General features: G+C 38.3%; 1 protein-coding gene across 3 annotated transcripts in view; it reads left to right on the forward strand.

The window, feature by feature from the left end:
- The window catches only part of TRIO (trio Rho guanine nucleotide exchange factor), a 249,121-nt gene that overhangs the window by 160,668 nt on the left and 65,531 nt on the right, over positions 1 to 22,922 (forward strand). For all 3 annotated transcript variants that reach the window (XM_083821948.1, XM_083821946.1, XM_083821947.1), the window contains exons 28-34: positions 2,787 to 2,879; positions 4,882 to 4,993; positions 7,058 to 7,248; positions 10,560 to 10,661; positions 11,506 to 11,648; positions 12,296 to 12,395; positions 20,705 to 20,948. In XM_083821948.1, the coding sequence (XP_083678074.1) occupies positions 2,787 to 2,879; positions 4,882 to 4,993; positions 7,058 to 7,248; positions 10,560 to 10,661; positions 11,506 to 11,648; positions 12,296 to 12,395; positions 20,705 to 20,948 (985 nt within the window). The remainder of the gene's footprint in view (positions 1 to 2,786; positions 2,880 to 4,881; positions 4,994 to 7,057; positions 7,249 to 10,559; positions 10,662 to 11,505; positions 11,649 to 12,295; positions 12,396 to 20,704; positions 20,949 to 22,922) is intronic.

Below are 22,922 nucleotides of genomic sequence, written 5' to 3' on the forward strand. Positions count from 1 at the left end.
AAAAAAAATCGGTGATAAAAGGAAGACTAGGGAAATTGTGGGCTCTCTCTAGAAGGAAATGGGAGACCTGGTCACCCAGGATATGGAGGAGGCTGAGGTACTTCATAACTATTTTGCCTCAGTCTTCACTGACAAGAGCTCCAACCACATGGTCCAAGCCCCAGAAGGCAAAGACAGGGATTGGAAGAATGATGAACCAGCCAGTGTAGGAGATCAGGTTCAAGACCATCTAAGGAACCTGAAGGTGCACGAGTCAATGGGACCTGATGAGGTACATCTGCAGGTTCTGAAGAAACTGGCAGATGTAGTTGCTAAGCCATTGTCCTTCATATTTGAGAAGTCATGGCAGTCCCTTGAAGTTCCTGCTGATGGGAAGAGGGGAAACACAACCCCCATTTTTAAAAAGGGAAAAAAAGATAGACCCCGGGGAACTACAGGCCAGTCAATCTCACCTCTGTGCCTGGCAAGATCATGGAGCAGATCCTCCTGGAAACTATGCTAAAGCACGTGGAAAACAGAGAGGTGACTGATGAGAGCCGACATGGCTTCGCTAAGGGCAGATCATGCCTGACAAATCTGGTGGCCTTCTACAATGGGGTTACAGCATTGGTGGATAGGGGAAGAGCTACTGACATCATCTACTTTGACTTGTGCAAAACATTTAACACTGCCCCCCATTATATGCTTGTCTCTAAATTGAAGAAACGTGGATTTGACAGATGGACCGCTCAGTGGGTAAGGAATTTGCTGGATGGTTGCGCTCAAATTGTTGTGGTCAATGGCTTAATGTGCAGGTGGAGATCAGTAATGAAAGGTGTTCCTTAGGGGTCAGTATTGGGACCACTGCTGTTTAATATCTTTGTCAGTGACATGGACAGTGAGATTGAGTGCACCCTCAGCAAGTTTGCCGATGACACCAAGCTGTGTGGTGCAGTCGACATGCAGGAGGGAAGGGATGCCATCCAGAGGGACCTGGGCAGGCTTGAGAGGTGGGTCTGTGTGAACCTCATGAGGTTCAACAAGGTCAAGTACAAGGTCCTGCATCTGGACAGAGAATGGATTGAAAGCAGCCATGATGAGAAAGATCTTGGGGTGCTAGTTTACAAGCTCAACATGAGCTGGCAATGTGTGCTTGCAGCTCAGAAAGCCGACCGTATCCTGGGCTGCATCACAAGCAGCGTGGCCAGCAGTTTGAGGGAGGTGATTCTCCCCTCTGCTCTGCTCTCATGAGACCCCACATGGAGCCCTGCATTCAGCTCTGGGGCCCCCAGCACAAGAAGGACAGGGACCTGTTGGAGTGAGTCCAGAGGAGGTCCACGAAGATGATCAAGGGGCTCAGCACCTCTCCTGCAAAGACAGGCTGAGGGAGTTGGGGTTGTTCAGCTTGGAGAAGAGAAGGCTCTGGGGGAGACCTTACAGCGGCCTTCCAACACCTAGAAGTAGCCTACAGGAAAGCTGGGGAGGGACTCTGTCAGGGGGTGTAGTGACAGGACAAGGAGTAATGGTGTTAACTAGAAAAGGGTAAGTTTAGATTAGATATAAGGAGGAAATTCTTTACTGTGAGGGTAGTGAGGCCCTGGCACAGGCTGCCCAGAGAAGCTGTGGATGCCCCATCCCTGGAAGTATTTAAGGCCAGACTGCATGGGGCTTTGAACAACCTGATCTTCTGGGAGGTGTCCCTGCCCATGGCTGGGGGGTGGAATTAGATGATCTTCAAGGTCCCTTCCAGCCCAAACCGATCTATGATTCTATGATACTATTTTAAAAAGCAATAAAGGCTCTAATAAAATTGTATTAGAAATATGTTCTTGCCACTGCTTCCAGTGGAACATCCTCAATTCCTCTATTTTAGCAGTGTATCCAGCGCTCCATCCCCTAATTCAGTTAAGGTGGATTAGAAAAGTGAAGACCTGACTGTGTACAGGTAACTTCAAGAGCTCCTGGTGATGTCATGACTGGGCCACGTGAAAATGTCGTGTGAATCCTTTGTTGGGAATTTCTGATGCTGTAATTGTGGTTAGAAGGCCTATAGCTGTAGTGCATAAACCTGCTGCTAGAAATAATGTGGTTAAAATACATACACTTCTGTGATAAAAGGCAAGTACTGGCCTTGAAGTTCATCCATGATCAGTATTTGAATTCTGTAACTATCCCATGTAATTATCATGTCATTTTTATTTTCCTCCTTTAGGTTAGCCGAAGACATCTTTATTTATAAGTGGCTCTGGTTTCTTTTTAACCTCTTGCATAACCTCTTTCCTTTGGTTAGAAAATGTTACTTCTTGCTCCCCCTTGTGGATTTGTAACAGCTTTTTGGGGGAAAAAAAAAGCTCTGTGACTGTTAGTTAAAACTAGCAGATGATGCCAAGAAATTTCTTTCTCAGTCTTCATGCAGTAGTCCTCACTGTTCTCTAGAACTCTCGGATTTGTTTTCTTTTCTGTTCTGAAAGTAACAAAACCCCACAAATTCCAGTTTATAAAAATAATAATAAGGCAGTGCCACTTGTTCAATATTCCTAATCACTGCTATTTGGATTTAGGCTTGTTGAAATACTTCAGAGGGTACCCTTGGAGGTAATATTCTTTTGTTTGCATAAAGTGAGTGGGTAAATTCTCAACTAAATCACTTCCTATGACTGGAATATCTTGTAATCCAGTTGTCTTTTTTCTTCTTCTTTCTTCCTGCTAAAATAGAAATTTCAGTTAATGTCTATTACATAGCCTTCAGAACAAGCTATATCTGCATGTTGGTGCTCACAGTCCTCATGTTTCCTTTTTTCATGTAGGAGATACAGCAGCGACATGGACTGGCCAACTCCATCTCCTCTTACCTCATCAAACCTGTCCAAAGGATAACAAAATACCAGCTTCTTTTAAAGGTCAGTACTAATTCAAAGTTCTTAACCTGATTTTGCTGTTCATAAGCAGGCAAAGCTGTTTCTGAAATCAGGAAGGCTTTTTTACTCTTCACTTTGAGACTAGAGCATCCTGGGCAGCTTTACTCTTGCTGAAATATTTGTTAGGAAAACACTGAAAAATAAAGATGGCATAAATAAGGAACTTTTTCCCAGATTTCTGTAAATCAGAAGGATACCTCTCTACTAATGTTTACTTAGAAAATATCCTTTGGGTTTCCAGAGCAAAAAATCATTCATGGCAGTATGGACAAGTGCATTTTTGTAATGGTTTCTGCAACAAATTTTCATTAACCATTAGCTATGATAATAGTATTAAGTTGTTACTTGTAATGTTGCCTGGTAATGTCAAGTACAAAGTAGCTGTTAAAATAACTGAAACCTTTGGTTACAACTTTCATTCAGTAGACAGATGTTTCCTTGGCTAAACAGCTATGTTCTTGAATTGTGCTGGATCTCTACTAGATGGCATTGCTTATTTTGTAATAGCTCCCTACAAAAGTAACTTAACCGATCTCTGTCTCCCCTTTCCAATCAAGAGCTTCCACGGATAATTGTTTTTTAAAACTTCTGAAAAACATTCCTTGCTATTTCTGGTTGAGTTGGATGGAAGTGAGTCTGTGATATTTCAATTTCTTCCCTTGCAAAAAAATGCAGTTTGGTTAAGTTAATAACTTGCATGAATAGGTTATTGTGTTTTAGAATTTTTAGCGACTGATTTCAACAATTACTTTTTTAATCTAAGCACGTCTTAGCTGATGCATTACTGAAGGAATGGGATAGATGGGTTTCACCAGGCTTTTCAGAGCCAGATGGCTTTGCTGCATAATAAAATGGATTTATTTGATGGCTGTTGTTTTCTTTTTTCTATAAGAGAAGAGTCATGAAACATGGAAGGATAAGGAGCCCAAATCTTGAATGATGGCAAAACACACCTTCAGAAATTCTGTTTATTTTTGCAAACAGTGCTGAAACTGCTAATCTTCTCCCTCTCCAAGAGGATATTTAGTTACATTCACTTTTCTGTGGTGTTGTCATGAGAAATTTAAGTGTCGTGCTGTACTGTTTTGATGCAATGATTGATAGTATTGGCAGTTAAATAAAAATAGTGCAGTGATGCAATGCAGGAGTCACTTGGCTTTCTCTTTAAAAGGAATTTAACCTGAAGGAGTGAATTAAGTGGACTTTTTGAATTACAGAAAGAACATAATGTGACCTTTTGGTTATATAAGCTACATTTTATCTTGGTACTATTCAAACGCTCAAAGTATGTGAGGAAATTTGAATATCAGCTCAAGCACTCGTACATTAATATCGTTGAGTCTTGAATGTGCACTGAACTGAGTCACCTTAAATTACTACATTTCAGTATATTCCTTTTTCTAACTTCTGTCCATTATTTAATGTTGTTTTGTATACAAAAAAAAATTGCCTGTAGGATGCTTTCAACTGTGTAAATGATGCAAAGTAGAGTGGATCACTGAATATTTGAAATGAAACAACATAAATTCTTTTATCAGCAGTAGTACAGACCAGGTCTTTGGAGCAGTGGAGTAAAGATTGACATGCAGACCCTTTTGTGCTAACCCGCTTTCCACTATGTTTATGACTCAGCATCTGTATTGTTCTGGGCCTTGATGTAGCACGACATCCAAGAGCTGTGTCTGTGGTTATCAAAAAAAAAAAAAAAACCGAAACTGTCCTTATTTTAATTTTTAAAGATACATTATAAACCAGATGATCTTATTTAAGTCAGAGGTGGTTAACTGAATGCTTGGGTTGCTCTGTGAAGAACAGATTGTGATAAATACAACGTATGCTATCAGTCATTGGAAGAGTAAGAAGCACAAAATAACAAAGTAGACGTTACGTGCAAAAAATGATTTTTGCTTTTTAGAAGTAGCATTTGATTGTCTGTTGTATTAGTGTAGAAACATAGGATAGATTGTCTGCTTTTCTTTTGCAGGAGTTGCTCACATGCTGTGAAGAAGGTAAAGGTGAGATTAAAGATGGCCTGGAGGTGATGCTTAGTGTGCCAAAGCGAGCCAATGATGCCATGCACCTCAGCATGCTGGAAGGTAGGATTCAAACTGGCCTTTTAACTCAGTCATATGCTGTATATTAACTTTGTTTAATAACTTTTTATATTACTATATGTTGAGAAGATCTGAAGAATATGAACATTTTTATATCTCTGGGTTTGTATTTTATATACTTTTTATTTGGAGGTGTATAAAATGCAAACTTACTTAGGAAAATCAATTGTGATGGACAACTGGTACATTTTTGTTAACATTCTAAAAATGATCTTTCATCCTGATCTACACCTCTGCCACTGCAGATTTGAAAAATACATAGGCTAGCAAAATTTTCCACCAGTCACCTAAAATGTAGCAGGTGAACAGTCAGATACAGTATAGTAGCTTCATCTACATTTTCCAACTAGTATCTTTCTTTATAAGAGGGTCATACGTGTATTAGAGTTGATTTTTCTGATTTATGTATCAAATAATAGTCTCCAAGAAATTTGTAGTTTTCACATCTGTTTGCTGCCTGTTCCACAGACTTCTGGTTGAAATGAAATGTATCTTCTGGCAGTAAAATGTCAGCATAAGCCAATTTAGCCTGAGCCTTAGCCAGAACAGCATAATCATGTTCATGGCAGACAGTTGAGGTTGGATGTAATTGCTTCTATGTGCTGAGAACGACTTTCTGCCAAAATCCATTTTGTAATTGACATTTTATCGTGTATGATGGTGCCATCGTAGCAATAAAACTTTTTTTTCTTTGGCAAAGTATTTTTTTTGAGATAAAAGCAGAGCCACCTTAGCTTGCAGTTGCAGAATAAAGACTTATTGCAAAGTATTTTCAGTCAATATTGTTTATTTTCCTCTATGCCTTCGTAATGGAGCTTGTCATAGGAATGCAGTACTGTGGAAGTTACTATAAAACTCATCTTGGTTTGACATGTGATCCTTGGTCACGTGAATGCTCAAAATCACCTCTCTTCCCTGATTTAAAACAACAGGAATGTTGGTCAGTCTGCAGGATCAGTTCCAAATGCTTTGTTGAGGAGATGGTGTCAGTATAAATGCTGACCAGCATTGGCAATAATCTTTTAACACCAGGAATGTGACTCTGGAGAATATCCTAATCTTTTACATAAGTTGGTGTTATAACAAATCATGCGTATATAGTTGAGTCATCCCATGTTAAACAAATAGAGTGAGTGAGCACATTTCCTCTTTATGTCTCTGGAGGTTTTTGAATGAACATCCTGAAGCAACTTGCCTCTGATGCTCTCCATACTTCTGCTCTGTTTAGAATAGCAAGGAACTGTTGTTCTCCTGACAAGGCTGGTGCTTTTCTGTTGAGAGACTATTGGCAAGCAGTATTTCTTCAAAATGCAATTTTATACCACTCAGAAGAAAATCGTAGACTAATTCCTGTTATCCTGTAATTCTAAAGCTCTGTATTAAACTGGTAGAACGCTGTCACTAGAGTGGAAGTAAACTCATTGGTATTCTCAACTTTCACCTTTGTTATATATATCAAGATGAGTAATCCAGCTGCAATTTCTTTATTGTGGAGTGAATCAATGGCAGGCTCATCACCAGGCAGCAGCTCTGAGCTGCCATCTTTTTTCATTCCCTGTTGGAATACATTTACGTGCTTCTTGCATGCACTATAGGGAAGGTGTACTAGCAGAAAAGATGGTGTTTGGGATCCTGCTCATGTCAGAACAACCTGATCTGATCTCTTTGTCCTTGCAAGCTGTTCACTTTCTACATTGTCAGAAACCTAGTAGGAAAAATAATTTTTGTTGTGGAAGAAGTTGAGAGAAGTCAACAGAAAGAGATGCCATTTGTTGGTGAAATGCTGCCAGAAGAGTTGATAAACTTCCTAACAGTTGGATTTCTAAATTTAGGCATAAACTTGAGCTACAGTTTCATTTAGTGTATTACAATGTTAAAATCAAGGGTTGTTTTTAGTATTGCTTCCTTGGTCTTCTATCTTTTCCAAGCTGTATTTGGGAAAAAAAAAACGTCAGATGAATTGCTTAATGAGCTGAAGCTGTGCTTTTTAATTTCCTCATATTATCAACTTTTCATGGTGAACCTTTCTTCTCCTTGGGTTTTTAGGCTTTGATGAAAATATAGAATCTCAGGGAGAGCTCATCCTTCAAGAATCCTTCCAAGTATGGGACCCCAAAACTCTAATTCGAAAGGGGAGAGAGAGGCACCTTTTCCTTTTTGAGATGTCCTTGGTTTTCAGTAAAGAAGTAAAGGACTCAAGTGGAAGGAGCAAGTACATTTACAAGAGTAAACTGTTTGTAAGTATGGAAGAATAAGTGGTCTTATTTAGGAAACTGGCTAGATGATTATGACTAAGCTCAGATAATTTAAACATGCCTGAAGAACTGGAACAACTATTATACTGCACTAAAACGTGCAGACTGAATCTTCTGACTTTGCTATTCTGTTATGCTTTTCAGGAGACAGAGTAGGTTGATAGCAACTGCTGAAGACTGTGCGTCAGTATCAGGATGGGGAAATCAAGACTAGGCCGGAATGTTTTTGTTTCTTGTGTGTTGGTTCTTTAAGAGCCTTTAAGGCTCATTTTTAGAAAGCAGGATGGAAGTAGTTGACAGAATGCATTCATTATACTAGTTTAACATGGATATTACTGTAACAGGTGTAGTAAAGATTCATTCTGGTGGATATTCTACACATTCTGGTCTGGAAACACAAGTACTCCTTGTTATGGAAAAGTTAATTCCAGAATGTCTACTGAGGCTAGTAGTCTCAGTAATACTTTTCTTTTTTTTTCTTTCTTTTTTTTTGATAAATAAATAAATAAAAAGCTCTTATGGTCCACTGAAAGGATGTAGAGATGAGATTTTTTTTCCTTTCCATTTAAAAATAAAAAGTAATAATAATAAAATCCCCTTTTGCATTCCTCATCTATAGCGTGTACGCTTTACAAGTGTAATTCACACATCTTATATGATGACTTGGGTGAGAGCAGTATTCATGCTCTATAAATTTAGGTAGTCAAGTGACAGTCTCCCTTGGTTTGATTTGCCCCCAGCCAATGCAAGACTGGCTTTCGTAATAGACAGTTTAGAAAAAGAATTTGAAATAACTTTACTTCTCAAAATCAAGCTCTAAAAGAGCTTTTTATTCTATTGATCTGATTGGGGTATATGACCAAGTCTAGGTGGTATGAATACTGAGCCTTTTTTCCCTGCTTCAGCTCCTTCTTACTCCTCCTTCCCCTCTTCCCACCTCTGTGTCCAAATTGGTAAAGCAGGTTGGTTCAAAAAATGATTTTTCTCTGTCTTACTTTGCATGTTCTGTCACTTCATTTCAAACACTTGTTGTCCTTCCTGATATAAGGTAGCTGGCAGGTAACAAAACCGCAGCATTGTTGATCATGTGTTTCTTTGGTGCCCTGAAGAACCTGAAATACAAAAAACTTCAGGTGTACTGGAGGTAATATCAGCTGCCAAAGCATTACGTGGGAAAGGAGACAGAGATGAAAAATCAGTCCCATAAGCTTGTTGTGTCAGTTCATCTGGCAAGAACAAGTAATTGTCTAGAATCTAGAAAAGTTGCTGGAAATGTTGAAAACTGATGTTGTACCCTATTCTTAAAATACAAGCTTATCTTTTTGTCTTCATATCCTAGTTTGCAAAATACCCTGTAGTGCAGATTACTTACTATAGCAATCCTTGTAGTTTGATTTTTAGAAAAGGCATTAATACAGATGTTGAAGGCATGCATGTTGTTTGAAAGATCTTTCTTGCACATTATCCTATCTTCCACCTCTGGAAGGCAGTTTTAAGAAAGTGAGGGTCATCTCTAGTACTTTGGATGTGATTACTGTTGTGGTTTCCCAGTGCAGGATATTCAATGGTGTGACTTGTATTAGTGGAAGAATGTGTTTATGAACTCCTTTGAAAAGATATAAAGTGGCCAAAAGCAAGTGCCTCAGGAGGGCTATGGAAAAAAGCAAGCAAGTGATAATTTGCCAAAATACTTTCCCAGTCATCGGTAATTGGCAGTTTAGGTGCTTCCTTGCCTGGGTGTGGTTTCTGTGCACTCAGTAACCCTAAAAGGATTTTTCTTCCATGAGCTTGTCCACAGACCTCATACAGACTTTTGACATATCCAGTGCCCTTTGGCAAAGAGATGTTTTGCTTAGTTATATTTTAGGTACAGGACTGCCTCTGTGTGTTGTGCTTGAACCTGACTCCCTCCCACTAGTTTCGCTTGACACCCACCAGTATGGAAAGGGACGGTGACCAACCTCTGTCTGCTCTGCCACTCATTATTGTACAGGCCTCTATTGCATTGTCTCAATTGTTCCTGAACTAATAACATTTGCAAGTGTACCAAGGCTTCTAATTTTACTGGGCTTTAAAAAAAAAATATTTAAATTGTACTATCCCGGTCTCTCAGACTTTACGTTGGGCTGTGCAGTAATGCATATTTTCTTAGAGTTAATTAATGTGGTGTTGTATCAAGTATTTTATAAGCTTTTTAACACACACAGGAGTTGTTGGTGAGTCAAGTTTAAAATGCATCACAGACTTTTAAGTATTTCAATGAAAATTTTACCAAGTGAGATGACAGAGATGAAAGGGTGGGTGTTTTTCTCTTTAAAAAAAAAGACACCAAAACAAAAAAGCAGCAACAAAAAACAAGTTGGTATCCAAGTGAGACAAGAACCAAAGTACCTTTACTCAGGTACGGTGCATCCACCATCTCTTGCAATGAATGTATTTGCTACTGATGATGCATGTGAGAGGAAAAATACCGTTTCTAATAATGTAGGAATGCTTGTCAGTTATCTTCTGGAGTAAGGATTCTTGTGGTTTGAGCTATATTTCTCAGTTGTAATTTTTTTTGGAGGAAAGCCTATATGAAATGTTTAACTGGAAGCAAATTCGCATGATTGAGATGTTATTCCAGTTGGAAAGCAAAAACATTTTTGATGATAATTAGCTATAAAAGTCTGACATTAAAACATTCCCAGAGACTGATTGTTAGTGTAGCTGTCCCATAAAATTCTCAAGGGAAACTGAATTTTTGAATTTCTTTATCAGTTTCACACTACAAGGACTCACTTGTAAAGGAAACACTACAAAGGACATGCTTGGCAGAAAACAGTTTTAGAAGATATCAAGACAATTCTTAAGCATATCTTATCTCAACAAAAACATAAAAATCAATTAGTGATGAGTATTCCCTAATGGAAATCAGGAAGGAGAGAAACCAACACTTGGTTTACACAAAGTATTTCTATTTATTTTATTTAGAGTTACCCGGCTTTTTTTTTTTTTATGTCAAGTCAAAAATGTGGAATTTGGAATTTTGGAAGCAATTTGGGATTTCAGGTTATAAATGCTATTGTTAGTAGTTACTTTACTAAAAAAAATAGAAAAGTTTAGCTTGCAGCCGCTGCTGTTGAAGAAGCCCCCTCCACCCTCCCAAAAATAAAGAATTCTCTCTGAAGCTAGACTGAACCTTCTAAAACTCTCTTCAAATAGCAGAGCTCAATTATTACATGAGCATCCCTTTGTGTCTCCTGAGAAAAAATTGCCTTGGAGTTCTAACTTTTTTTTTTTCTTAATTCCAGACTTCTGAACTGGGTGTCACAGAACACGTAGAAGGAGATCCCTGCAAGTTTGCTCTCTGGGTTGGAAGAACACCAACTTCAGACAACAAAATTGTTCTCAAGGTAATTTTAGTGAATATGTTTAGTGAATTTATATGGATATACCAAGTATTGTAGTTATTGTTCTTGCTTGTTAGGAATGTAACAAGTGATGACTTCTGCTTCTTTTAGAGTGACAGCTGCTGACAAATAGTCTTCCCTTGTATGGAAGCAGATATGGTGTACTTATCACCAAAGTGACTTGACAGCAGAGGGGAATCTGTGTTGGCCTACTGAAGGATTAAACCAATACAAACAGTATAAAGGGTTTTGTTTTCAAGGGATCATTCTCCATAAGATCACTTTAAGGTGTTCCTGTTCTTTTCTGTACTTTGAGTGTAGACAGTCATTAAAATACAATCCCTGAATTAGCTTTCCACTTCCATATATGTTTGAAAAGTGGTAATACATAAAATAGGTTGTGGAAGTATATACGTCACAACATAAGTTTTCTTTCAGTGATAGCAGATTATTATATAAAGTTAGAATTGACCTAAAACATATCAGGAGTTTAAAATACTAATATTCAAGGTGCTATTACTGGAATTCTTGAATTAAGTCAATCCACTGTGTCTATCATGAGGTATAGCGCTTCAGCCTTCTTGGGGCTTTAAGTTATGAAAGAAGAAGGTAAATCTTAAATAAAATGTTTTTAAATGAACAATATTAACAATGTTGACAAGTGTAAAGTAGTATTGTTGATTCAAAATGAAGACAACTAGCTTGGATTTCCATTTCTCTGTTCATGTTTTCAAAAATGATTCACACAGTTTTTCTTTATGCGTTTGATATTCATTAGACTATATTTGTGGATTTTCTCAGCTATAATAGTCCAGTCTGGTGTTTTTGTTTCTTTTACATATCAAAGGCATCCAGTATAGAAAATAAACAGGACTGGATTAAACATATCCGGGAAGTGATACAAGAAAGGACCATTCATCTGAAAGGAGCATTGAAAGAACCAATCCACATCCCCAAAACAGCACCAACAACAAAACAGAAAGGAAGAAGGTAATTAATATTTTAAAAAGTCAGAGATCTTCAAGTATGCTGTTTCAACAGCACTGTTTCCTCTGCAGTGTTGAATTTCTAATAGCTTTCAGTGAACTGGACAAAACCAAGAGCCATTGTGTCCAGTTTTGTCTTATAATTACTTTCCAGTTTCCTGCAATGCTGAATATATTGAGATTTCTGCTCTGCACAGTCCCTGGCTAGTGTAGATTTAGCCATTACAGAAGGAATTTGGAACTGCAGTACAGGATAGCTGTGCATTTTAGATTTTCACAATTCTGTGTGTGTTAACTCATATTCAGGTCCTTGGTTTACTTTGACAGAGCTTGAAATGAGTGACTTAGCCAAAACTAGCAAGCAGACTGCTAAGTGGCTGTTTCTTGCTAGAGCTGGCATGAAAACTTGCGCTGGCTGGTTGGTTACATTAATTCCATGATGTTGATGTAGATGTTGAACAAAAGAATCTGTTCACTTTAAGCATAGAACAAAGTATTAAATGCTGAATATTTGATTTTTGCATCCGTTATTTTGTCTGTCTAGGGTCTATTGCCACAATATCTAGGTGCCCCTTTTTTAGAGTTGTAAGTATGAGCTAACACATTACAAACACAATGCTAATATTGTAATGAAAACCTAACTATTTGCAGGGACGGCGAGGACCTGGACAGTCAGGGAGATGGTAGCAGCCAACCTGATACTATTTCAATTGCCTCAAGAACCTCACAGAACACACTAGACAGCGATAAGGTAAGTTTCCCAGGTGTTGCTCTGTTCTTAGAGCAAACGATTCATAGCTTAGTGTGAGTTAGCACCTGAAAGTAGTCCTTAGTACTTTTAGAGAAGAGGCATGGAAACATTTGATCCTTTAAATATAGCTGTATGCAAAAGTAAGATATCTTATGTAAGAGTAAATATCATGAATACAGTGGGGGATCAGGGGTGATTATTTGAATACAATAGGTCATACGCAAATTCTGTTTATTACAAGCTGAAAATATTTTGCCCCCTCTCTTCTGCAGGTTGTCCAAAGCTTTGTCACAGATTAAAAATAAAGTTATATTTTCCGTAGAATTTAATGCTGTGCATAATTTTTTTCATGAAGGCAGTCTCAGCTTTTCTGAAAGCATACCATCTGGTTTTTGACTCTCTTGAGGTTGGTGATTTCCATGTGGTTACTTTTGTGAAGCAAACATGCATAGACAGTGTTCAGTGTCTGCATGAGAACTAATGAAAATCATCATATTAGAGAGGAGTAACCCACAAGTTGAAGTATCATATGATACTAGTACTAGTGATTTCTTTCCTCCAACTTTGCCTATAGATTTTGGCTGGGTTGTCCCATAAGGATAACACAGCCAGAGTTTCTCATGGGTAGAAGAAAGATAGGCATCGAAAGAGCAAAAATTCTTATATGAAACATGTGTGTATTACTTTGGAGTTGAAAGATTTCTGGCAAGTGAGAGGTGTTAAGACCTCACAGGGAGGTAGAGATGGCTAATAGATGTTTATCAAATAGGAGAATGAAAAAAAAGATAGAAGCTGAGTAGTAAATTACTTGAAAACACATTTACGGACTTTTGGCCTATTACCTCATTCAGTAAAATTCTTCTGATGAGCCACTAAAAATATACAGATAAAATAGTATATTACAGGGCAGCTAGGTAGGTAGCTGCTCAGAGAAACATTTTGACAATTCCCACAGTCATTTAAAAGAGAGTTTGTTTTCCATATTTTTGCATGTCACTTAAACTCTATGATTTAATTTGCTCTTTTCTGTCTTCCTCTTCTTTACAAAAAGAAGTATGAAGGGCTTAGGGTTGTTCTTAGATTAGTCAAAAATAGCTTCTGCTTTGACCTGGTACATTTGTACTGAAGTTGGTCTGTAGTTTTGGTGGTGGTTCTTCTATGGATATCTGTTAGCAAAATGGTTGCTTAGAGCAAGAGAGTCTTCCAGTGACTCTCTTGCTATTTTATTCCTTGCATTCTTAGTTATAGAGTGATTTACAAAAAAAAAAAAAAAAAAAAAAGTTTTATCTATACTGGAAAATAGCTTAATGCATTTTTCAATGTGTTCTTAAAACCTGTGTTGATGTTTCTGCTCTTCACAGTCCATGACTAGTGTAGATTTGGGGTGATCTATCACACTCAAAGCCAAGACATAATCTCTCTGATTTCCCTGATTGTTGACTGAGATGTCAAGCTGTTTGTCTAGATTGTCCTTCAATTTCAGCTGAGGTGATGCAATCCATCCCTGCTATGTACAGCAACTGCCCATCCTCAGTTGCTTATGATGTACTTATTTACTGGGAAATGATGTGGATGGTCTCCTGTTGCCCTTCATAGCTATATTTCAGGCATCATACCAGAATTACTAAGAAAGTTGGCAAAGTGAAATGCTCCCAGGATTGTCTTTCAGTCTGACATGAGGAAGAATCTCACCAACAACCTGTTCAACAGGATTTATAAGTTAAAAGGAGGAGGAATAGAAGGAAAGAGGGATGGAGAGAGCTTTTAAATATTTTATTGTCAAATTATGTTTTAAAGTTGGTTAGTAAGCTTAGTTTCTTTTGTTTTGTTTTGTTTTAAAGTAGCTTTGAGTTTTCAAATTAACAGATAAAATTCTTGTTAGACTTTTCTTTGACAAGAACGGACCAATCCATACTGGAAACTGGGAAATCGCTTAGAGGTTACTTGTGCTATGTCTTTCCTATACCTGTCCAAGGAAGGAGCTGACTGTTTATGCACTTTTTGAAGTGTGCGAATTTTTGTTTAATATTTCTATGTTTTGATTTGTTAAATGCATTAAGATGAGAAATTTTTTAAATCTGTTTATAAATAAAAAACAAAAGTTGTTAAGGAACAGCAACAGGCAGAAAGCCAGTGAAATAAGTAGGATAAGTTGATACTTGCTGAATCTGAAGTAATCTTTCATTTCATATGTTGAGAATTCATTGGCTCTAGTCCGTTTGGGATTTAAAATTGACTGAATAAATTTTTTTTCTTCAGATTGGAAGCTTAAAGTGTGTTTGAATGCCTTACAGAGATGGAGTGAAACAATTACAGGGATTTTAGGTACTGTTAATGTGTTTAGTCAGTTGGAGCAGTGGAACTTCTCAGTCAGTTTTGGAGCATGTCCCAAACTGAGCTTAGATTCCAAACTGAGAAGCATTAAAAATAACAGCTAATTTAATATGTTAAGCAAATGGTAAAAATGTTTAGCATTTTATCACTTCTTATGCTGTTGCTGAACTTCATTCTGTTCACATGTCCACTAATGTGGTTAAGAAAAAACAATACCAAACAACTCATACTAATCAGCAACCAAATAAAACCTTTATTCTGTTCTATCCAATCATATGTTCAGACAATTGACTCTTTTAAAATAATGTTTTGGTTAGAAGCGCTAAGTTGTTATACGTGGAGAATATCAAGTGTGAAATCTTTTATCCAAAATAAAATATTCTTTCTTGCCTGCTCAGACATCTGTTTTGAAAGAACTAAAAATCTTTGGCCTTGGAAATCACTGAGTATTGTCCAGATGAACTTCTTTCTTTGCATCCTGTTTTGTGACTTATTTGGCAATGCCTTAACAACAGAAAATAACTTTCTTATTACCTTTTTTCTTCTCCACCCTGGCTTTTTGGGCTTATTATTGGGCAAAGAATTGTAACTTTTGATTGTTGGCTCTAGTTCTGCATCCTGCTTTTCAGTAATGACCCAGTAATGATCCAGTAAACCACTTATAAAGGCTGACATCCTTCCCAGATTCATGTCATCTGAAAACTGTATCGGAAGATGGAATTTTAGCATTCAGAATCATCTTGGTAAAGGGAGAAATGAACTGGCAAAGTACTAATTTAATAGGGACTCATTTGAGTTAATGTGAATGGGTGGAAATAATTAAGTATTAATGAAAATGGTGAGAGTACTGAACAGTTTTGGAGAAGGAGATCTAGAAGTTACAGAGGCTCACAACCCGTGTATTCTTTTAAGTGTGATGCACTTATGAAATGGGACGAAGCAGCCTTATACTGATGGTCAGAAAGTCCTCATTCTTTACTCAGCAACTGTAAGGCTTCTATTAGGTACTGCATCCAGTTTTGAATACAGAATTTTAGCAAATTAGAGGGCCATTGGAAGAGTTCCAGCAAAATCAAAAGATTTGATTAGAGGTCTACCAAACATAACCTACTTTGTAAGATAAGAGCCCGAAAATAGTTAGGGCTGATGAGCCTGAAGAAAAAAGGTGTGAGGAAGAACTTAAGGTCTTCAAGTGTGTAAAAACTACATGGAGTTACAGACCAGTCTTTTACCTGTATTTTTAGTGGGTACAATGAGGTTAAAGGACATAGTATTTATAAAAGATTGCATGTTGCAAAGACTTTTTTTTATATATATCTATGGAAATGTGAAGCTCTAGAGCAGCCTGGTTTGGAAGGCTAGGGAATGTCTGTAATTGGAAATATTTGTGAAAGCTTTGGATAAACGTTAGTCATGATTCACATAGATGCAATTGATCATGCTCTAGAGGAAGAGAAAGGAATGGACTAGGTGACTTAAGATCCCTTTCCACCCCCCTTTTTATTATCATGTGGTGTATCTCCGTATTGCAAGACAACCTAAATACACCTGTAGCACCAACCCATCGTGAAGTATTAGAAGGTATAATGGAGTCCAGAGTAAAACGAAAACTTTCTGAGAGGGAGATTCCTACTTCCATCAGAGCATCTGTTTTCAAAATGAGTGATCTTATTGCACCCTTCTCAGTAAATATTTCACCCTTCACCTTTCATTCACGTTCTCCATTCTTCACCTTCTCCATTCTCGTTCTCTAGCTGTGTACCCAGCATTTTAGGTGGCTAATGAATAAAAGAGATGACACTCAGTCTTTCTTTCCAGCTTTCAACAGTTACCTAGCCTCGGAGCTTGGATCTGTTTTTAACATCTTGTTTTGAATGTAATCCAATGCATAGGAAACGAAATGGGGAAGCTGAAGGAAACAACATAGGTCTGATGGATCTTTTTATGCTTGTGTTAACAGAGCTGGCAGAGATACAAAATAATACAAACAACTATTTTGGTAGCTGAGAAGAGATAGGCTTTTATAAGAAGCGCTGTCATAGGACGTTATCCTAAATAGGAGGAATCATGCTAGCCTAGCTACTCTGTGTGGTCAGTGCAGCAATATTTTATTTTTAATGAATTGTCTTTTGTGTCCAGCTGGTAACACTTGGTATTGTTGTTTGTGCGAAGTTGTATTTCATTCACATGCTTCTTAAAAGTTGTGTGTAGCACTTCAGAAAACAGAAAAAGGACTGAAGCAGCGGGAGACAACCAGGTATTTAGTTCCACCAGCTGAGAACACAGAAGAAAAAAAAAGAAAAGAGAAAGGTGTCTGCCAGCAGGAAAAAAAAGTCTAATTTTTTATTTTAGTAAAAAACAAACGAAGAAGCAGACATAGTTGTGAGAATACAGCTCTCCTCAGCGTCAGAAATCAGGTCTGAGCAGCTGCCTGGTCAAAGTGAAATACTATGAGAAGAAAATTTCTCCCCTATTTCTTTACTCCCACAGTGCACTTGTTTCCATTTTAAAAAAGAGGTTATAGATTTTTCACACTTCAAATAATTGAGAAATCTTATTAGCTGCTCTTTCCTCCCTCCTAATGTGAAATTACCATGTGGAAGTAAATTTAATAAGCAGCCCTGAGATGAGGTAATATGGCCTAATGTAAAAGCTGTCATTGTACTTGGCAGAACTCAGCCAGTAGTGATCTTCACGGGGTCTGATGGCAGATGAAATTCTGATGTGGTGTCTCTGACTTCAGCAAACCTACACTAACAGTCTACATAACCAGCATGTTATGCTTTTATTTCTTTCTCCTCTCTACAGTCAGCAGCGATTAAAAAGCCCCAGAAAGATGAACTTAGATGGCTAACATTAAGTTCAGCAACAGCAAGGCACTGTCCCATGATAAGCTGTTTAATTAAACCTTGCACCTTTTTTAATCTGCCATTCTATTTTTGTCTGGCTTTTGTTTCTCATCTTGTCTCTCTCTCTCCATTTTCCATGTTTCAGACATAGCCTCATTTATTTTTATCATGCATGATTAATTCAGTTTACATAATGGGTTTCTTGAGAATGATAGATAAAGCATAAAAAGCCCTTGTTCAGCCTAAATTTGGATTTAGGTGGTTTGTAACTCCCTTCTTTTCAGTGCAAGTCAGTCTCCTGGTTCTTCTGCGCCTCTTTCTCTTCCCTCCAGCTAGCCTGGAGAGCCTTGCCAAAGCTGTCCAACAACAGCTGTTGAGCAATGTACTTAATCCCAAACACTCCTTGCTGTCCAACTGCATTTAATCAGTGTAGAGGATGAAACTGCTTTCAGAAAGCATGTTATGGAAAGAAAACAAGCACCGAAACAAAGAGGAACGCACTGTTTGCTGGCCATTACAGTTGTGGGGAGAAAGAATGGTTGTCATCCCAGGGGAGGTGAAAGTTGGTGCTGGTCGACTGTCCGAGATGCTAACTTGGAGGTGGGCTCAGGAGAGCACAGCACTGGCTTAGGTGCTTCAGGCAGCAGCGGAGAAGTCCTGTGCTGAGTTGCATCTAACAATGTCAGAGTGTTTGAGAAGAGTGTAGAGCTAACAACTGCATGTGGGAAGTGTCTTGCACGTTGAAGTGCGATGGAGTAGTCGGTTTCAGTGGAATACTCATCAGCTAGGACGTCCAATTCCCACACAGTCTTAATGACTTTTTTGGTACCTTGGTAATTTCTGACATAGCTACTATCAACGTTTGTTTGCTTTTTCCTTTAGCTTAATACTATATAAAATACTTCATGAACAAAAAGTCTTAGCTGCTTTTGTGTTTTTTTTTTTCAATTAGGAGGAGAAGAAATAACATCTACATGAAAGCCAAAAGCAGATGTTCTTTGCGCTAGTGTTAAAGTATATTTTAATCTCCTATTAAAGGAGATGAAGGGTCAGACAAGGAAGTAGAGCACCAGAGCTATGCTCCTGTAGGTATTTAGGGGAAAGTACAATGGCTAAATGGAGTTTCTGGAAAGTATCCACTTGTTACTGTCTTGGTGCTTGTACTGACTGGGGATGCATATGGACTTGCCTGAGAAAAATTCAATCTGCGTTAGCCACCTTGTGAAGTCATACTGCATTAGCTTTTTCTTGGTCCCCATCAGGCATACAGATGGTTTCAATTGTTGCTTAGTTTGTCTGAAGAAGGCTGTAATATAAATCAATACCAGAAAACAAGGGAAAGCTCTTACTTTTTCCCCTTTGGCATAGTTTTGCATGGATTAAAAACTAATAAAATACAGAGAAGTGGGGGGAGGTAAAAGGAAGTTTTTAATGAGGGAGAAGGTAGCATGTTTTGAAGATGTAACTACCATAATTTGGGTATTAAGACTGTCTGGAGAGATGTAGTAGTAAACAATGTGATTAACTTTTAGCCTGGATCTAAACGGATGCAACCTGATTTACCATCCTTAAACACTAGATGTATAACGATTTTCGGCCCTTCTTAGTCCCTGCATTTCCCCAAAGAAAACTTTATTCCTTCTTTGTGTGCGGGCACAAGCAAGGGTAGCCATTGAGATTAGCAGGCAGAAACCATGGGAAAGCCCTGGAGTTACTACAGGCTGTCTGCTAGGAGTTACATCCTGTTGTTTGTTGCAGGTTTGAGTAAGAGAAGGTCAGAATTAGCCTTTTAGTCTTACTTGGGTTTTTGCATTTTTTGTCATCTGTTCTAAAATGCTTGCTCGATACTACACAATAGTGTTATCCTAGCAAAGTTTCTATCTATTGCTTTAGTTAAAGGCTTTCAGTGAAAACTAATAAATAACAGTGCAGGCTGTTACTTCCTTTTCCTAAAGCTCATCGGATGTAGGCTACGTTTAAAAGCCTAAATGCAATAGGCAAAAATAATGTGGTGAGAATGGTTCAATATGTTGGTATAGCCACATGCCTCTATATTAGCGGCAGCTGCAACTGTCACAGAGTGTTTGTCCACCTTTGTCCAAGTGTGAAGCATTGTGGGGTTACTGCCTTGAGTAGGAGTTCACTGGCTTCATCCAAGCTACTGAGTTCATAGAAGGGACATACCAGCCATGATCTAACGTGGGTGTTGCACTGCAGCATCCTGAACTATAGAAGGTTTCTGACGCTAAAATCTGAAGTAGCCAGGAACACTGCTGCCTTGTGTAAGGGGAAGGCATTCCCAGGCTGTTTGGTTAAGTTAGATGGGTGTTCTGGCACCGAGCAATCTTGGGAGCTTTGCAAAGCTGAAATAATAATTTTCAGATCAAAGCAGATGAAACAATCAAAGAGACGAAACATAAGCTTAGGCAAAAAAAAATTATAATAAAGTGTTTTGGAGTTAGGGGGGGAAATCCTGAGCTTGCATGCTTTTAATTCCAGTTTGTGTGGTTTTATTTGGGGAATCAGCAAGAAGGCGGAAGTTACAAGTAAATGTGGGGTTTGTATCAGATAGTTAAGTATTTGAGAATCTTATGTGAAGAAGTTTATGCTGATTTTTATATTTATGTATGGAGTATCCTGGGTGATTTTGTGACCTGCAGTTGTAGGACTGTAAATGGCATGGGAATGGGGCAGTAAGCTCATTTGAAAAAGATCACTTTTCTGCCTTGGGTTTGCAAGATGATAAAGCTTGTGAGTGATTGTATTTAGTAATATCTGTCTTTTTGCTGCAAATTATCAGCCATAAAACATTCTGAAGTGGCTGCTACTTCAACTTACAGGGCAAGGAGCAGTCTAGCAAGAAAAACTGCTTAAATCCTCCGCCCAACACTGTCACAACCAGTGTATTTTGAACACAGGAAGAGACAAGCAGAGTTAAAAATCTGTACTAAAACATCAGAACTGCTTGGTTATGAAATGATCCCTTCTTGATGTGGAAAGCCCGAGAAGCTTGCTATCTCGTCCAAAATACAAACCCTGCCAGGAATCCTAAATAGGTAACGGTATGTGACGGATGGTTTGATAACGAGCGTTCATCTGGCTTCTTGTTCTTGTTTTCCCTGACAGTTGTCTGGTGGGTGCGAGCTGACGGTGGTAATCCATGACTTCACTGCCTGCAACAGTAATGAGCTGACGATCCGCCGTGGGCAGACAGTGGAGGTCCTGGAGCGACCCCATGACAAGCCTGACTGGTGTCTGGTTCGAACCACGGATCGGTCCCCAGCCGCAGAAGGCCTGGTCCCCTGCGGGTCCCTCTGCATCGCTCACTCTCGCAGTAGTATGGAGATGGAGGGGATCTTTAACCACAAAGGTAAGAAATGATGAAAACCAAGTCTCTAGTCAGCAGCATGAGTTTGGGGTAATAGGGAGTACTTAGTAAATGGGAACTTCAGTGTTCTTGCTCTGCTTTGGTTTCTAATTTTTTAGTTAGATAAAACACAGTGCTTTTTGGAACCTACAGCCATGCTGTCTATTCCAAAATAAACAGTCAGCAGATTTTTTGTGAAAACGTGGCTGAAGACACGGAAGAGATTTAGGCAAATTATGTCGTGGTAAACACAGTTACGTATCGTGTTAGATCAAGCTTCGATAATAAGAAAATCTGTTCCTGTCGTGCACTGAAAGTGGGGAAGAAGAAAATCTCCTGCATGTAATAACAATAGTTCGCTTAGAAACCATGCATTAAAAAGTTGTGATAAAGTCAGGCTCAGTGATGGAAGAGGTAAATACACCCATGTGCCCTGGCACTGGAACAGACTATTTGGAATTCTGTATTTTACTTCACTGAGTTTTCCAGACAAGCAGTGGCAAAATTAATTCCTTTTTCCAGTGCAGCTGGATTCTGAAATCTTACCTCAGTTCTGTTTCCGAATGGAAGAACGGGCCCCTGAAGAGTGCAGTAAAAATCTGATAATTGTTTGATAGTTAAGGTTTTGCTGTGCTGTAGTCCTTTGGCTTAGTAAACTTCCCAGGCTCACGGAGTAGTTAGGTATTAGAAAAGATGTCTGCTTGCTTCATTTGAAACCATTTGAATTTGAAGGCTTCTAACAGAAAGCAATATGAATTTAAATAATTAAATAAATGTAAGCCAGTTCATTAGAAGGTGTTTCAGCACGTGCTGTGGAAAAAGATACGTTTCAAAAAGTTTGTTATTGCAAGTAGCAAGATTAGTAAGAAAATGGTATTGGGGAAAACTTGTTTTCCAAAACACAAACTTCTGTCTTTGGAGAGTTTTTCATAAATATGCTCATTTTTTTTTTTAATTATTCAGTCCATTCCAGCTAGCACGTGACAGTTTTTCACAGTTAATACAGACCCTGTATTAATATGCTTGCCTAAAAAAGGGAGAGTTTGGATTTCTCACATCAGGAACATGCACAGCGGGAACTTCCTGAATACAGAGTGATAAAAACATCTGAAGGATTTAGTTGTAATACTTTTTTGAATCCTTGTATCCTGTAACCGTTTGGGAAGAAAAAGTTTGCAGTTATTTTGATAACATTGGAAAATGCATTTGGGTATCACTAAAACATTTCTTCCTTGTACAAGGGGGTGAAATCATGGAAATGTTAACGGGCATTTTTTAATTTATTTTTTTTAAATACTCACAGAATTGATAAATCCAGTTTCCTTTGGAGCTAGGGGCTTTACCTTTGAATGCAGATAATTTTATTAAGAGAGGCAGGCTGTACTGGAGAATATATGTTATATCAGGAACACTGGGCCTGTCAGACTCCTGAGGGAGACACAGAGCTGTTTTTGTCTTTGAGAGGTTACTTTCAGTGGGTGTAATATGTATTGCTTTTTTTCCTTTAGTATTTGTTTGGGGAAAAAAGGGGGCAGAGCACTGTAAAATTAATTTAGTTTCCGTTTGACATATTGATTTGAAAAAAGAGCTTTAGTTAATTATATTGATCATGGACACTGAAGAACAGGATAAGGCAAATGCTAGAATCGACATGATTTGCAGGGCTGAACGCAAGCTCAAGTGACTTCTGTTCCTGCCTCTGCCACTGGCTTCCTGTGTGATGTTTTTGCATGCCATCTAAACCCCAGCTGATAAGAAGCAGCTGCTACTTGTTTATTCCCACATTACTGGGTGTCAGGCTTTAGGACTTGGAGGTTTGATTTGTAAAGTTTCCCGTGCATGTGACTGAAGTCACTCTGAACTGCCTTGAACATGCAACCTATTATATAACGCTAAGTAATGTGGAGAGGCAAATAAAAAAAAGCTTAAGATTGTGCACTTGAAACCACAGGATGCTTTGGCTTTGGTCTGTAACTC

Source organism: Anser anser (assembly GCF_964211835.1).
Source record: "Anser anser genome assembly, chromosome: 2".
NCBI classification, from domain to species: Eukaryota; Metazoa; Chordata; class Aves; order Anseriformes; family Anatidae; genus Anser; species Anser anser.